At 49.8% G+C, this 16,901-nt stretch overlaps 1 protein-coding gene across 1 annotated transcript in view; it reads left to right on the top strand.

The window, feature by feature from the left end:
* Window positions 1-16,901, top strand: part of LOC133344152 (laminin subunit alpha-5-like) — a 93,597-nt gene that overhangs the window by 23,893 nt on the left and 52,803 nt on the right. The window contains 16 exon segments of the mRNA XM_061554153.1: window positions 8-178; window positions 1,283-1,380; window positions 2,578-2,693; window positions 4,116-4,234; window positions 4,998-5,088; window positions 6,095-6,229; window positions 6,471-6,530; window positions 6,856-6,912; window positions 8,596-8,655; window positions 9,010-9,069; window positions 9,476-9,613; window positions 10,742-10,876; window positions 13,386-13,520; window positions 14,929-15,066; window positions 15,735-15,784; window positions 16,492-16,591. Of these exon segments, the coding sequence (XP_061410137.1) occupies window positions 8-178; window positions 1,283-1,380; window positions 2,578-2,693; window positions 4,116-4,234; window positions 4,998-5,088; window positions 6,095-6,229; window positions 6,471-6,530; window positions 6,856-6,912; window positions 8,596-8,655; window positions 9,010-9,069; window positions 9,476-9,613; window positions 10,742-10,876; window positions 13,386-13,520; window positions 14,929-15,066; window positions 15,735-15,784; window positions 16,492-16,591 (1,663 nt within the window).

The following is a 16,901-nucleotide window of genomic DNA, read 5'->3' as shown; positions in this document are numbered from 1 at the left end:
TACGCAGGTGGTGGTGTCGCTGATGGGCGGGCGTCCGGGCGCTTCGGACAACTCCATCTCTCCCGCGCTGCGCAACTTCACGACGGCATCGCACGTGCGACTGCGCCTCCTGCAGACGGGCACGCTGCCGGGGCACCTGTTGGCCAAGGCACACCAGGACCCGACCGTCACGCGCAGAGTGAGCGACGCTCGCGCTGCCCGGAGACGCCCGGCCCGACACCCCCCACCCCACCCAGCCCAGCACGCTGCACTCTCCCCCCCCCCCCACCGCCAATTTGCCACACGGACAAAGCACCCCAGCAATGTCATCCTGTTTGTAATAACATCATCAACTGAAGCGCGAGCCTATTACAGTACGACGCAAAACTCTTTAGGTCCGACTACATGATTCGAGTGGTACATTCCCAACGCAGCTGAACGATTTATCAGGAGGGGGGAAGACATGAAAGGGGGAGTGGGCCTGTGGCCCCCATCAACTGGGGGCGTTATGACAGCACTAGAATGATATCATCCACTAACTCTCAAAAAACAAGGGCTTAAAGCCAGTTGTTTAACCCAGGGGGGGAAATGCATCACTGAGTTTTGAGACTCATTTTCAGGTGGGTCCTGTAACATCGGAACGTTTGGCCAATTCTATTCAATGAGTGTTTGGCTTCACGTTGAAGGAAAGCGGAGAACCCAGAGAAAAGCCACCGCACGCACACAAGGGGGTGACTCTCGACTCTGCGATCTCCTGAAAACTTCACAGCCCAACGCTTGGCACGACTCTGGTGGCCTTCCATCCGAGTGCCAGTCAGGCTCTAAGCTGCTTAGATTTTGATATCTGATGGGATTGAGGTGGCATTGAGGATGGATTGGTCGTAGGCAGCTTAAAAGAATGCATAGCCTAAGGCAAGTCAATACGTTGTGCTCGACAATGTAACATTTAAGATGCTGTAAAAAACAGATACTTTATACATCTAAATTGTATAATGATATAATTTAATCTGCTTAAGCGATGTCCAACTCTCACATGACGTTCTTACTTTAGTTCTCTTAGTGACTGGCCGCTTTAGGTATACAGGCCTTAAGGCATCTGCTAAACTAATGTGACGACAGATTTTTAAACAAAATAATCAAGTATTTCCTTAGAACGTGATGAAGGTGTGTGCCTTTTTACGCGTCAAACCAGCACCAGTGAGTTTAACAAAATAAAGGAATAATTTTTCTTACATACAGACAACATCGACATGTAGACTGTGTGCAGGCTGTGCTGACCGCCTCTGCTCTGCCTCCTCTGCAGTATTTCTACAGCATCAAGGAGATCAGCGTTGGTGGGCGGTGCATGTGTCACGGCCACGCGGACTCGTGCAGAGCGCGGAACCCAGCCAACCCCTACCGGTGAGTGGGCCCCGTCACCACCCTCCCAAACACCCACGCTTAACCCAGATGGTAACCTTGCCCTAACCCCTAACCTGGATGATTAACCTAACCCTCGGCCTAACCATAGCCCTGATCATAATCTAGCCCTAAGCATAATCCCTAACCCAAAACCAAACCTTAATCACTATCCTATCCATAACTATAACCTTACTCTTGCCCCTATTCCCAATCTTAATCAATCTCAGTTTAACACGTAGGCTTTCGCGACCAATATCATCCATAATAGAGGTTTTTGGGTTAGATCGCATAAATATATAAATGTGCCGTAAAAATCCGCCACCACTCATAAACATGATAACCCTTACTCGTTGGCTGTATCAGGTGGTGACGGGTTTTAATGATCTAACCCAAAAACCTCTATTATGGATTAATCAATCTCCATAAACCTCTCTGCCTCTTCCAGCTCATAAACACCTGCTAATCCTAATGATAACCTAAACACTTCTCTTAAACCTAAACCCTAATGCCTAACCATATTAATCAAACCTTCTAAACTTTACTCGAGGTATTCCAGTCTCAGGTGACATGTGCTGGTGAATTTACTGATGTCTGCAGGTGCAGGCAGAGTGTGATGTGTCGATTTGCCAGACTCGTTCTGCTGGGAAAAGCTGCGTGGGCTGAATGCTTCAGTCTCGTGGAGAAACTGCCGATCATGAAACCACTGCCATCACATCCCAGTTACTCTGTTAGTGCAGCTGCACTTGACACCTCAATGTGCAACCACAAGTCACGGCTATGGCCTTGCCAAACCCGGGCAGTCACTTGGCCTGTGGAGTTGTGATTGTTATGAATAATTATTGTTATTATTGCAACTTGTAACGCATTGAAATAATTGCTATCTCGTGAAGAGGGACAATGACTCAGAGGCTGCGCGGAATCAAAGTCGAGCGGGAAAGGCAGGCGCATGGTGAGCTTAGATAGCTCTGCGGACCTCTACACGCGAAGGTGTTATCAGTAAATTTTTGAGTGTTTGCACGTGGGAGGAAACGGAGAAATCTAGAATAAACCCACATGCACAGCATGAGGGGGCATCTGCTCGACGATCCACCAAACGCTCGCCGCCTCCCGCAAGCGCCGGGTTAACGGGCAGCGACGCGCGTGGCCACCGCCTCGGCTATTGACGCGTGGCACCCCCTTTGTCTGTGCGCGCCCCAGGCTGCAGTGCGAGTGCCGGCATGGCACCTGCGGAGACTCGTGCGAGCGCTGCTGCCCCGGGATGCAGCAGAGGCCCTGGAGCCCGAGTGGTCCCGACGGCGCCAACGCTTGCGAGCGTGAGTAGCGCCCCCAACGCCCCCCGCGCCCCCCAACCCTCCCCCTCGTGCCACCGAGCCGCGCCCCGTGACCTCGCCGGCACGCAGAGGAAGCGGCCGTTGGCTTGGGACGTGGTGCCAAGACGTTTTCCGCCATCACAGCATCGTCACTGTCACGATCGGTGTCATCATGTGTGTCACTGTTGTTATTCGCGTGATCTTTATCGTAATCGTTGTCATGACCGTTGTCATCAGTGACGTCGTTGACGCCGTTGTAATGATGACAGTCGTGATCATAATCGTCATCGGCCTTGTCACTAAGATTATCGTCATCATCATCACGATTATTGTCAAAGTCGTCAGTCTTCATCACGACAGATGATCGTTATCATCGCCATCACTATCCATCGTCGTCTTCATCATTGCCAAGATAATCATCATAAGCTCACCATCGCTATCACCGTCATCATCATTGCTATGCGAGCATCATCTTGAATGCCATCATGATGATGAAAATTACATTACGCAGAAAAAACACAATTATTTAATTACTTTCTTTATTATTCTTGTTTACCCAGAGAGCCCGTGCCATTGATATTTAAATCCCTTCGCAACGTCGTCACCTCGCGTAAACCGTATGCGTAACGTGAGGTTCCAATCGTAGCTTCCTTCGAAAACAAAACGTCACTTGAAACACTTAGCCACCTTCGATGTGGAGCTCTGCACCGCGCCGTGGCGCTTGGACACTCGGCGACGAATCCACGTTGAATTTCGATTGAAAGCTTTCGTGACTGCAGGGATTAATCTTCTTGGTTCTTTCGGTAAAGTCACGTAGAAGGGAAATAATAAAATACTAAAAATAAAACATAATAAAATAATTCTCACGACGTTTCGGCCACAACGCAAGCAGCCGTCCTCAATTATTATTTTATTATTTCCCATCTACGTGACTTTACTGAAAGAACCAAGAAGATGAATCCACGTTGGTATTGCATCACGCCGCACGCCGAGGGCACCGCGCTCTTGGCGTGGATGCCGCCACCTGTGGTCGTACAGCGCCTTGAGGTGCAGCGCCACTTCGACGCCCTGCGAGCGCACATGTGACCCGTACCTGTTGGCTGGCCGTCGGACAAAGACGGCGGTCACCGCATCGCACGCTTTCGGATGCGCTTCTGCGGCCGTCTGGAAAGTTCTCCCTTCCGATATTAGGAAGCCACTGGAGTTATGCACTTTTAAATCATCTACAATGAAAACTCATTTCTTTAAAACTCCTTTTTGCGTTTAGTTTGTTGTCCTTCCCCCCGTACCTCTGATTAGCACGGTTGGCTACGTACGGTGTGAAAGAAGCTCAACTTACGTACGTACCTGTATTGCTCATACTGCGCAGCCCTCTGCTCACGCTGCTTGTGGCCCATCGCGCTCCCCCCCCCCTCTCTCCGACAGCGTGCAACTGCCACGGGCACTCGGACGAGTGCGTGTACGACGCCGAGGTGGACGCGCTGCGCGCCAGCATGAACGCGAGCGGCGGCTACAGCGGGGGCGGCCTCTGCCTCAACTGCCAGGTGCGGGCCCTCGCCCCACCCCGGGGGGGGCGGGGGTGAGGGCGAGCCCCCCCCCTCCACAATGCGTGCCAACCGTACAGAATGAAGCGGCAGGCCGCCGATTTTTGTAGACGCTTTTGGCGCGTGGGCCGAATTTCAAAGGAAAATTGCATTAAATCTTTTTTGCCTCCACCCCCACCCCCCAAAATATTGCATGAAACAGTACGATGTGCTATGAAGAAGAGCCATTGTCTCCCGTTATTTTACATTTATTTATTTTAACGCAGTGTTTCTTACGAGCGTGTTGAGTTTTTCTGATTAACAAAGCAGTATAGTTAGATTTGATTATCAGTATGCAGTGGAGGGTTTTAAACGTTAGCAGCCTTCCACTTGAATGACTCGGGTTGTAAGATTGAGCTTCATCAGGGTTGTATTCCGAGCCATGGCCGGCATGAGTGCCGAGTGACATCAGCACCGGTTCCTGGGCCTCCCCTAGGTCAACTGCACCTTAAATGAGTGCCTGGCTGTAGCAGTCAAGCTGCTCGGTCACTGGACCTGAATGCTCCTGCATTGAAACCCTGACAGTGGTTCATCATGTCACCATCAGCATTGGAGAGGCAAAGGCGTGGTGTCGGCGACACGACCATCGGTGCTCGCTAACAGCACTTCCCCCACCACTCTGCTTAGGCTATATGGGGAGGATTGTTGTCTTTGTGCATATGAGTGGTGTGGGTGCGCGTGTGTGGATCAGCCGGTAACGTTGGGGTCTCGTCTCTGCTCACAGCACCACACTTACGGCATCAACTGCGAACGCTGTGAGCCGGGATACTACCGACCGACCGGCGTGTCTCGCGAGTCCCCAGACGCCTGCAGACGTGAGTCCCCTTTTAAACTAATGAACAATTATTTTTATTTTACCCGGTAAAGCCCCCATTGAGCTACACAGCACTTTCTCAGAAGCGACCTCGCAATCACGAATGAGAGCTCAACGAAGTGGAAAATCATCGAGCGGAAATTTATCGCGACCAAATTCTCTAAAACGCGCGATGTTGATTCTAAATGTGGAGGAAAAAAACGGAGGACCGGGAGAAAAATGCACGCGACCACTGGGAGGACACGCAAACTCCAAATATACAGCAGCAGGCGTCAGGGTCAGGATCAAAACCACAACATCCTGTATACCAGGCGAGGCAGTCAACATCGCGCCACCGTGGCCCAGCCTTGAGATAGGACTGGAAAGGCCACATTGTTACTCTGGGGTGGGTATATCCCATAGGGCAACCACTCTTGACTGCCCCACACAGCGGCGCTTATTTTACTCAACCACGATTTGAGCTCAGAACCTTCCGATAGGAAGCATTACCTTGAAGTCATGAGTAACTATACTACACAATCTTTGACACTAACTAACGGAGAATGCATTGAGTACAGTCTTGACTGCAATGTGACTTCGAACGGTTGCAATCTGGTACTACTGTGCAAAAACGTCTCCTTACAAAGCCGGGAAAGTTTCCCAATGAGAAAAACATTTTGTTCTTTCAAATAAAAATGACCTCTTATCATCATCAGGCGTTACCAAGAGCTCAGCTCTCACGATTTTGCTTGCTTTTTAATGCTCCTGTTTGCTGAAAACCCAAATCAATTGGCTAATTTGCCCACGTGACGACTTGAGTCGACTGGCCCTGTCGAGCGGTAAAGGGTTATAGTTAAAACAAATTGGCAGCATTCCTGCACGGTTGAACCTGAAATAAAGGAATACAAAAAAAATTCCACCATTATTATCATCCGCTAAATTGCAATTTTGTGTGCAAATCATACCCTTTGAGTGCGCACTGCCCAGTTACGCGAGCTCATCCCCGGGTTGTCGGCGTGCGCTTGCAGCGTGCGCGTGCAGCGGCGGAAATCTGGCAAGCACTTGCGAGGATGGCAGCGGTCACTGCCACTGCGCGCCCGGCTTCAGGGGAGACACGTGCAACCGCTGCGTCGAGGGACACGGCAGATACCCGGCCTGTCGCCGTGAGTTTGCGTGGGGGATGCAAGGAGGTTGTGGGGTTATTTGCAGGCCCTGGGAGTTCAAGGGGTCATGGGGGGCCACGAGGTAGGGGAGGGCAAGGGCTGTGTTGTTGTTTGTGGGTCAGTTTCCCAAATGTTCTGGAATATTCTCTCTTTAAAAATAATTTTCAGAACGTTTTGTCGCCTTGTCACGAGTGGTACCACATCATTTCAATTTCCTCTCCCCTTTGTTTTTCCCTTACAGCTGTGGAGACCTCGGTGGAGATGACCCCACAGAGGCGGCTGCCCAATGTCCCACAGAGAGGTAGGCACACCCTCACAGCAGCTGGCCGTGTCTCGTGCTGCTTGCCGTACACGGCAGCTGCGGGCGCTGGATGCAGCGACGGTTTAATGTTGGCGTGCCGGAGGATTAACCCAGAACCGAATGAAACCGGTTGGGAATAGCAACGCGTATGTGCATCACGGGTAACGCAGCCCAGTCCAACGTGCGTATGTCCTAACAAGTATTTCTCAGAAGTATGACAAGTTTTTCTCAGGACATACAATAATAATGTTACGATGTTATGATGATCTGAGCAGCACCATGTTTGAGCCCGGCTGAATGCCTACGTGTTGCGTTCTCCTTCCAGATCAGCCCTCGGTGGAGATGACTCCACAGAGGCGGCTACCAGGCATGCCACCCAGAGGTACGGCGCCGCCCGTGCTCGCAGTGGCTGAGTTGCACCATGCGTGTCACGGTGGCGAGATGTTAGCTCCCTCTCCTGGTATGCAGGAGGCCGTGGGTTCGACCCCGACCGTAACGATGCCTGCTGTATATTTGGAGTTTGTGTGCCTCTTTCTCATGATCATCACCATGGCTAGGAGATGTTAACTACCTCGCCTGGTATGCAGGAGGCCGTGGGTTCGATCCCGACCCTGACGATGCCTGCTGTATATTTGGAGTTTGCATGTTCTCCACATTTAGAAACATCCTTTTAGATTATTTGGCTTCTATACATTTTCACGTCATAAGCCACTTCGTTGAGCTATCATTTGTGGCCAGGTCGCTTCTGAAAAAGAGCTGCATTGCTCAGTGGGCTTTACCTGGTAAAATACAAATAGTTCATAGCTGTATTTTAATAGTGTCTGTGTGTGAGTGTGTGCGCAGGGGATCCAGTGACCCGAGTTAAATTCCCACTCACGGAAAATGTTTTTGCATTGGTGACAATATTGAGATGATCACTCTCCACACTTGAGAACCCACTTGAATCACAAGGTGGCTGAAACCTAATTTAAATCCATTATCTCAGGGGTGCAGGCTCAGTACTCTGACCCCTGAGTCACCATATATTTTAAACACTTTCTAAATTGTGTAATCATCCCTGAGTACAGGACATGTGACTAAATATAGTCAATAGTTAGTAATCAAGAGCCATTTGTTAATCCTCTGCTGGATGAAGGTCTCCGCACACCATGCAAGCCATGGGAGTTGTTCAGCCACACTTCACGATGCTGGGCAGTGTGGGCTTGTGAAGTGGGAGTTAGAACGAGTTTAGGTATCACTCGCCACCGATGGCAGCCACGAGCAGAAATGGAACCCAGGTCACCAGATTCACGGCGCTGTGTGGTAATCGTTCCACCACACTTGCAGCTTAATATTGTTGTTACGATTACGCTTTGTCTACCTGGGAAAGCCTCACTGAATCTCAAGACTTTTTCACGAGGGTCCTGCCACGTTTTTACTGTAGGCGGCAGGTACTGCTGCGGTGCGTAATCTCAATTGAGTGATGTTGTTCAGTGTTGGGATACATTTGAAAAATTGAGAGGATGAAGGGCCAAATAACAAACTTCCTCTTCAGATAAGGACACGTGTTTACACATTCCTACCTCGTATTTTTTAGAACAAACATATCGAGGATGCGTTGAATGATATAAAAAAAACGAGTGAGGTTTTTATGTAGTTTAAGACGTGGGCTTTCGCGACCAATATTATTCATGATGAAGGTTTTGGGGTTAGAGCGCGTTTTGACGTTTCGCTGGTAATTACATCCAGCATCATCGGGCGATTTGCCAGAAAAGTGACGCAATCCACCTGCTTTCGGTCTGAAATAGATCTAACCAAAAAGCCTTTATTATGAAGAGGTTTTTATTCTTCATACAAGTGGGGGAAATAGCTTGGCCTTCCAGCTGGAAGTGCAGCAACGGACACGACACTTCACCATAGCTGACCTCCTGCCCTCTCTGTCACAACACCGGCCCCTGCTCTCGTCACGCATCCGCACGAGTGACACCGCTCAGAGAAGGGGGGGTGGGGCAGACAAAACGCAGGTTGACGCTCCTTCCTTTCTCCCTAAAATTCCTCCTGCCTTTGTTTTTTTTCTTCCTTTCAGCCGTGGAGCCCTCGGTGGAGATGACCCCACAGAGACGGCTGCCTCATGCCCCACACAGAGGTAGGCGCACCCTCACGGCAGCTGGCCGTGCACGGTAGCTCTGGGCGTAGGAATGCAGCGACGTTTGAATGCTGGCGTGCTGGAGGATTAACCCAGATGCTGATGAAACGAGTTCAGAAAAGTAAAATGCATCGTGGGTAATGAAACTCTATCCAGCGTCTACGTATTGTCCTAACAAGTGTCCATTAGTGATAATATTGTTATGTTCCAAACAGCACAACGAGATGACGTCCTCTCAAACCCCATTCTTGCACTTCTTTACTGACGGAATGTATCGAGTTTTAGTTATTGTTACTTCTGCAGTGAGTAGCGTTCGTGTCCACCAAACGCCGATGTGTTTCATTCTCCGTGCAGACAAGGAGCCCTCCGTGGAGATGACTCCACAGAGGCGGCTACCGAACAAGCCGCACAGAGGTACGACGGCGTTCTCGTTCGCCGTGGCCGAGCGAGAGCGCGTGGACACTCATGAGGTCTTTTTTCGGTAAAGTCACGTAGGTAAAAAATACAATTAAAATTAATAAAAGTAATAATAGGAATAAAATAAAATAATAAATCACGACGTTTCGGAGGCAACACAAGCTTCCGTCTTCAGGTGGAACAGTCACAGCACGATTGCTGTATCAAGCAAATTATTATTTTATTTTTTACCTATGTGACTTTACCGAAAAAACCTAAGAGTATGAATCCTTGCAGTCACGAAAGCTTCAAATCTAGAACTCATGATGTCCCTTTTTGTAGCTGTCTCTAATGTCCACCGCTCGCCCACTCGCCCACCCCACCCAACCCACTGGCCCACGCCTGCGTGTCTCTCTGTGTGTAGTCTCTGAGTGCAGGGGCCCTGGTGCCACCTCCAGCCACGTGGATGCGAGCAGCGGCCGCTGTCGGTGCCACACGGGGTTCAAGGGGGCGCACTGCGAACGCTGCGCTGGAGGATACTTCGGATTCCCTCTCTGCCAGAGTACGTGGCGTGCGCACACCTCCTGATGCCCTCACTCGTGCGGGACTTAGCGACGGTGATAAATACGGAAGGGTCCGTCTCAGTGTATTCATCTATATATCCAGATCAGCTCGAGCATCCAGCGAATCAATCAACTTCTGTGTCCCCAACTAATCCCCGCCCCCTGTGAAAACAGACACCGCTCCTCCTCCGTGCAGCTCACTTCTGCTCGCTCCTTCCTTCTCTCTCGCTCACTCCATCCCCTCTCATCATCACAACTCTCATCCCTGACATTATGGCCCGGTCATCCCCCTCCTCCCCTCCCTGCCCAGTGCTCCTTCTTCGTGCCGCTCATCTTGAGCCGTGCCTTCTGTCCCGCCATTCCTCCCCTTCCCGAGGTGTGCAGTGGGTAAAAGGTTTTATGAAATCGATAAAGCATTTTAAGCTCTGGAACTCATGGACTGATATATTTTTTCCAGTACCATTTGTTTAAGCAGGTGTACTTCAATTCATTAAAATTGCTCTTGTATATTTTGGTAACCAAAGTCACTCTCTCAAATGCGACTCTATCTTGCTCTCTTGAGGTCTCTCTTTCTGGTTAAACAAAACAATCTTGAAACTCGATTGTTTTTAACCTTTTGAGTGTCGGTCTACGCGTGTGTGTGGTTGTGTTGTGTAGTGGTGGGGAGCGGTGGTGCAGCGGTTAGCGCGCTGCGCTACGAACCCGCCGACCCAAGTTAGATTCCCACTCACAGCCAACACCAGTGACGATTATCTCAACTGGTCCTCGGCCTCTCCTAGGTTTACTCAAACTCAAATGAATACCTGGTGCGGTGTATAAAAACATCGCCAATGGGGAGACAAATGCGGTTGGGCGTGGTATTGGTCACCCATCCCATCGTGTGCCGTGCCAGCCTTCATACGTACTCGCTAACAGCAATTGCCCGAACAGTCTAGTAAGGCTAAACAGGGGATCTTTGTCTTTTTTAAAGCTCCTATGTGTGTGCATAGTATGCATAACCTGCGCTTGCATGTATTCATGTGAACCCGTGTGTGTGTGTGTGCGCGTGTGTGTGTGTGTGTGTGTTTGTTTGTGTGTGTGTGCACGCGTGTGTGTGTGTGTTTGTTTGTGTGTGTGTGCACGTGTAGTGTGCCAGTGCAGCACGGTGGGCACCCTGCCCGAGGTGTGTGACTCCACTGGACGCTGCCTGTGCCGCCCCGAGTTTGACGGGGAGTCATGTGACCAGTGCGGTCCCCTCCGCCACTCCTTCCCACAATGCCTCGGTATGTCCAACGGTGTGGCTCACGAAGCCAGGATGTAAGACCACGCAAGCTCGTCACTGCCAGGCCAAGCGGTGTATCACGAAAGTTGCCGATTTAAAATAATTACCGTTACTTGTTGAAAAGAATGCAATATTTATTCGAAATAAAACTATTCCAAAGTTCTATTGGAAAATTCTAACAGTGTTCAAGGCATGCCCTTTTTGGAATAATGTTTTTATTTCCACAAATTGATCTCAGTTTTTAAAAATATTTTCCCCCAATGTCATCCCAACCCATGATGTTAGAGAATGGCCCATGGAAGTGGATAATGCAGAGCTACTTCTGAGTTCCCTATCAAGTGACCACCGGTCTACACACAGTAGGGGGCAATTCTCTCTCACCCACTGCACCGCCGAGAGTCGTACTTGTCGCACGACAGTCAAACGGGTATTTTGAAAAGTCAGAGCTGGAATTTTGCCAACTTACGTGAAGATAGAAGTGTAGTATTATTGTTTAGTATGATCATTTGCGAACTGGACTGAGTCCATCCACTCACCACACATAAGGACCCAGTTTCATCACGAGTGACTGCCTGCCTTCTCAGCCATTGAGACCCAAAACATGAGGACGTTTAAGCGAATGCTCGTGGATACATCTTGAAGGCAAATGTTATACTTGCTGGTCGTTTTTATTGTTGTTCAGAATGTGGGATTTTTCTTTCATCGCCCACTGCCGCTTGTTTATCTGGACTTTGGCGATGAAGCGGATCAGGTGGCGGTGACGGGAGATAGACGGGGAGAGGGGGGGGCGACGGGAGCTCACTGAGCGTTACTCATCTCCCGTGTCGGGCTCTGAAGCCCCGTGTATTAATATCACACCATCGTTATCTGTCCAGGGACCCCCAACCATAGTCCCCTCCTGAGCCACGGTTTATATTAACAGCTGCCGTTATGCCTTATCTTATCTCATAATAACGAAATTCATATAGCACCTCAACCAAGGTGCTTTACAAGGAATTAACAACGGTGCAATATATGAATGTAATGGGTGGAGATAAGGTGAATAAAATAGATGACAGGTCGCAATTTGGGGGGCGAATCTGCGACGCGTGAATTCGGTGAAAGCGAAATTGATGACAGTGAATGATGATGGACGGAGTGAATGAATGAGGAATGAGTGAGAGCCTAGCGAGCCAATTCTCGCTGCCACTCATCATTATATACGGAGGCTTTCACGGCCAATACGGTCATTCATAATTAGTTTATTTTGGCTTCTGTTAACGTCTAACGATGCTGGTTGTAATCTCCAGCGAAATATCTGACAGTGTCGGGGGTCTGAAAATGTTGTTCACATTCCAACAATACGGTTCCCTAAAAGACCAAATCAAGTGGCATATTTATCCACGCGACAACTTTATTTCATTGGTTCTTTGTGGGGAGTATGTATGTACATATATGTTTAACTTTTTTCGCACCGTACGTAGGCACCGTTATAGTTGAATATTGACATTATCCCTTCACAAATGAAACTAATGACGATACACTTCGGGATGTGTCTGTATCTGTATACGCTTAGAGAAATTTTTCTTAATTCAAGGTCACTTTCTTACACTTGTGTGTGTCGAATGCCCTATTCCTCACTCTGCCCCACAGGACACAAACCTGTCTCTTCACGTGGTGCTCGTTCACACATTTACAAGAATTGACGTTGACACACCGCACTGTGAAGTGGTCAGGTGGCTAAGTGGCTAAGCAGTCAGGGCACTGACCAGGCGTTGCTGAGGCTGAAATCGGGTTTCAGCCACCCGTGACTCTACCAGGCCGTCAAGCCCAGTGAAACTTGACCGCACAAAAAAATAATCGCGTTGAATATTCGTTTTTACTTTTTCACTTCAGCACATTCTGCCTCTGAGAGCTAAAGTATTTTAATTGCCACGTGATGAAAGCCTCTATTCTAGGGCCTGTGCGAATGTGCACCACTCGTGTCAATAAGAGGTAATTGCAGGGACTCTAAAGATCCAATTGCAGGGGCTCTCAGAGGCAATTGCAGGGCCTCTAAGAGGTAGTTGAAGGGAGTTCAGAAGTAGTTCTGTAATTTCATCTTCCAGAAGCCATTCTCTTTCATGGAGCGATGTTACACTGCTTCCTGTTAGAGTTTCAAAGAAACCGATTTTAGTCGAGCGAATACAAATTTGTATTTATTACAAACTTAATATGCCCATTCATTTACACGTGATGAACACTCTTTGCGGGGCATATTCAAGGTGTGCAGCTTCGTTTGGGTAAAGAGATCTATTTCAAGTGACTTCAGAAGTAGTTCTTTGTGGCATCGTTTTCCGCGGTCATTCTCCGGCACAGCGATGGGAGAACCGTTTCTCTCGCTCCCGCCGCGTTGCAGCTGCACCGTTGCAGCTGCACCATTGCTGCTGCACCGTTGCTGCTGCATCGTTGCCGCTGCGGCGTTTTGCCCGGACCCGTCCCAGCGAAGCGTGCGCCTTGACTTCCCCCCTCCCTCCCCCTCCGCGTTGCAGGTTGCGCGTGCGACCCGTTCGGGGCGGTGGCCGAGGACTGCAGCGGCCAGGGCCAGTGCCGGTGTCGTCCCAACTTCGTGGGCCTGCGCTGCGAGGCGTGCGCCCGCGGATTCTACGCCTTCCCCAGCTGCATGCGTACGAATGAAGCCCGGTGCACGAAGCTGCTCGCTCAGGCTGCCCAACTACCCACACGCGCACACACTTGCACGCTTTGTCACTCAGCTGCCCGCTCAACTACCCAACGACCAAATTTCGATTTAAAGCTTTCTCGACAGACCTGTTCTCCACCTGAGGACGGCTGCTTGCGTTGTGGCCGAAACGTCGTGAGAATTATTTTATTACGTTTTTATTTTTATTATTTATTATTTTATTATTTCCATTCTACGTGACTTTACCGAAAGAACCAAGAAGATTAATCCCTGCAGTCAAGAAAGCTCTCACATCGCGCACCTGCTAACTCAAGCTCTCGGCAAGCCATTCGCTCGCCTGCTTAATACTTTGTCTACGCTCTCTCTCTGACTTCTAAATTGTCAGCCAACCATTTTTCTCGTACCCTCAATCACTCACCTACTTACTCATTTCCCCAGTCACGAATTCACTTTATCTACTCATTTCCTGGCTACCAACGTTCCCACGTAGCTGCTAACTCACCTACCCGTTCACTCAACTCTTCTGTTGTTTAGCTGCCTCCTCACCCCCTACCTTCTCGACACATTTTCTCACCACTAATTCCTCTGTTCATGCACTTGCTCACCCTCTCGACGGCTCATTAACTCACCTATTCAGTTCTTCACCTGCCTGCTCACTCTTTTGCCGACTAACTCCGCATTCGCCAACTCTCCCACCCAAATCGCTCGACGACTCTCCGAGACTCCCCGTGGATTTACGCCAAGTGATGCACTCCCTCCCCTACTCATGATTTCACGCTCACCCATCCACTCACCCACCCACTCGTTCATCCACTTATTTAACTCTTCTGTTAAGCACTCACTGATCAATTCTTCTTCCCACGCATCCATTATCATGAACGTACAAGCATGCCCTCCCTCCGATTACTCATTATACAGCTATATCGCTCACATTTCCGCTCACACTTTTAGAAAACTCCCCCCCCCCTCTTGCCCATCTCATTCATGGATGACAACCATACCAGGGTTCGCAGGCATCGAGGGCAGCAGAAGGCGGTATAGAAAAATCCTTCGTTGTGCTGTACTTCTACGCTGCACGTCTTCGCCAACCCACACTGACAAGCGTGATAAAGCATGCTTAACATAACCCCTGTGACCCGCACGCCATGCAGAGGCCCAATCCAGCAGTTGATTGACCCAGAGCTTTAGATACATTTTTGCTCCTTAAAAGTCGAGGGTTCAAATCGCCCTACGACGTTCGAACCTGGTACCAACGATACCGGTGCGTCGAGAAGTGAAAGTGCTCTTAAAGAACAAACGAAATAACGTACCCGCGCCACATTTTCCTCCCGCGCAGCGCATCAAGGTGCCATCATGCCGTGCGTGCGTGTCCCCCGCGTGTGTGCGTGCGACAGCGTGCGACTGTGACGTGCGCGGCTCCTTCTCCGGAGAGTGCGACGCGGCGTCGGGCGCCTGCAGCTGCCGCGCGGGAGTCTCGGGGCGGCGCTGCGACGCCTGCGCTTCAGGCACCTACGGTTTCCCCGCTTGCCAGGGTGAGTGCGCGTGCGCGTTGCTTGTGTTTTTCATTTTTTGAAGTGTGCGTGCGTGCGTGTGTTCGTCTGTCTATAATTTTGTAGATTTGAAGCTTTCGTGACTGCAAGGATTCATATTCTTAGGTTTTTTCGGTAAAGTCACGTAGGTAAAAAATTCAAATTAATAAAAGTAAAATTAAAATTAAATAAAATAATTAAATTTTTTATTTCTTTTTATTTTACTTTTATTAATTTTATTTTTACCTACGTGACTTTACCGAAAGAACCTAAGAATATCATTTTGTATTCCTCGTGCGTTTGCCACTGCGTCGTGTTCTCCTGTGCGTCCGACTCCGTCTCCATCTGCCGTCCCCGTAGTCTGAAACTCCTTTCCGCCGGTCATCTGTGTTGTTGACTTCCTGCCCCCTGCTCAAGTCCAGGCTCAAGAAATCTCCATTCTTCTTTTCTCTGCCCATGCTTGACTGCCCCCCTCTCCATGAAATAAACGTGGCCCACTGTTTCTGTGGCGGTCACAGTCACGCGCCGTATAAATCGACGTCGTCTTGCATCGGCTCATCTTCCCGTGTGTCCATCGCTGCTCCTCGTATTCCTCCAGGGTAAGTAATGATTCTGACACTCTGTCCGCAGCGTCCGGTCTGCTCACCCGTGTGTGGTTTTGTCCTTGGCAGTGCTCTACTGTGACCCTGCCGGCTCAAGAAGCGGTTTGCAGTCGGCTCAGGTGAGTCGACATCAGCTCGCGCGTCGTTTTGGGGTCGGCCGTGGCGGCACGCGAAACGTCGCGAAGGAGAAATGAGCTCGCCACGGCTAACTCGAAAGAGTAGCTTTTAAGAACATTTCTCATACACCGAGCCGTGAAAACCTACATGGATACATCGTTTATTTTTCAAAGTGCACTAAAACATTGGTTCGTACACGTTCAGTACAACATGATGCACTGCACTGGGAATTTTCTGCACTGAAAGGCCCCACGGCGCGTGTGTATAGATTGCTTCGGCCAAGGTGATGAGATGGGCCTTTTTCAATAATTATTTCCTTCACACATACATACACACACACGTTAATTCACACAAAACATTTAAGTCACTATGATGGAAGTGGTATGCAAGCATGATAAAACAAAACATTTAGCACGTTTGTCTATAACCCCGAGAGAGTAAGCTGACATTTTGGGTGGTTGTCTTTCTCTAGAGCAGAGGTCAAAAAGGTCAATGACTTGTAGTTAGAGATCACACTTTACGCCGTGGGGCTCCAAGACAAACTGAGACATTTGATGACAAATTACAAGTAACACTTTAAGACAGTTATCTTATTAGTAGACACACATACGCACACAGCAATGTGATGCGGCTGCTGCTGCTGCCCCTGCTGCTGCCCCTGCCACCGCTGCTGCTACAGAGGACTGTGCGTGCGGTGTTGCTGTCGCAGGCCGGGTGTCGGTGCCGCGAGAACGTGCAGGGAGCCAGCTGCAGCGTCTGCAAGTCCCTCCACTGGGACCTGCGCGAGAGCCACCCCCAGGGTTGCAGGAGTGCGTCTCACCCCACAGCGCATGAGCTTGAATCAACTGCACGGGACCCTTATCCATTGCCTTCATAGCATCTCGGCTCGACTCAGTGGCCTGGCTGTCGAGTGTGCAGGCGGTGTTACTGCACCGCGGATCCTGGGCCGGAGGAGCATGGGTGCCGGGCTACGAAGATTGGGAGATTTGGACAGGGGGCCCCGATTTAGTATTCCTAGCACCAGGGCCCATGCCAACCACGCTATGCCACTGACTCAACTACTGCACCTCTCCTCCATGGCTTTCCCAAATCACTCACCGAGCAACTCCAAATCACCCA

The sequence above is a fragment of the Lethenteron reissneri genome, chromosome 19 (assembly GCF_015708825.2).
Source record: "Lethenteron reissneri isolate LAM-NWPU_2019-01 chromosome 19, ASM1570882v1, whole genome shotgun sequence".
NCBI classification, from domain to species: Eukaryota; Metazoa; Chordata; class Hyperoartia; order Petromyzontiformes; family Petromyzontidae; genus Lethenteron; species Lethenteron reissneri.
The sequence above is the reverse complement of the archived record's forward strand: the minus strand, read 5'-3'. Positions and strand labels throughout refer to the sequence as shown.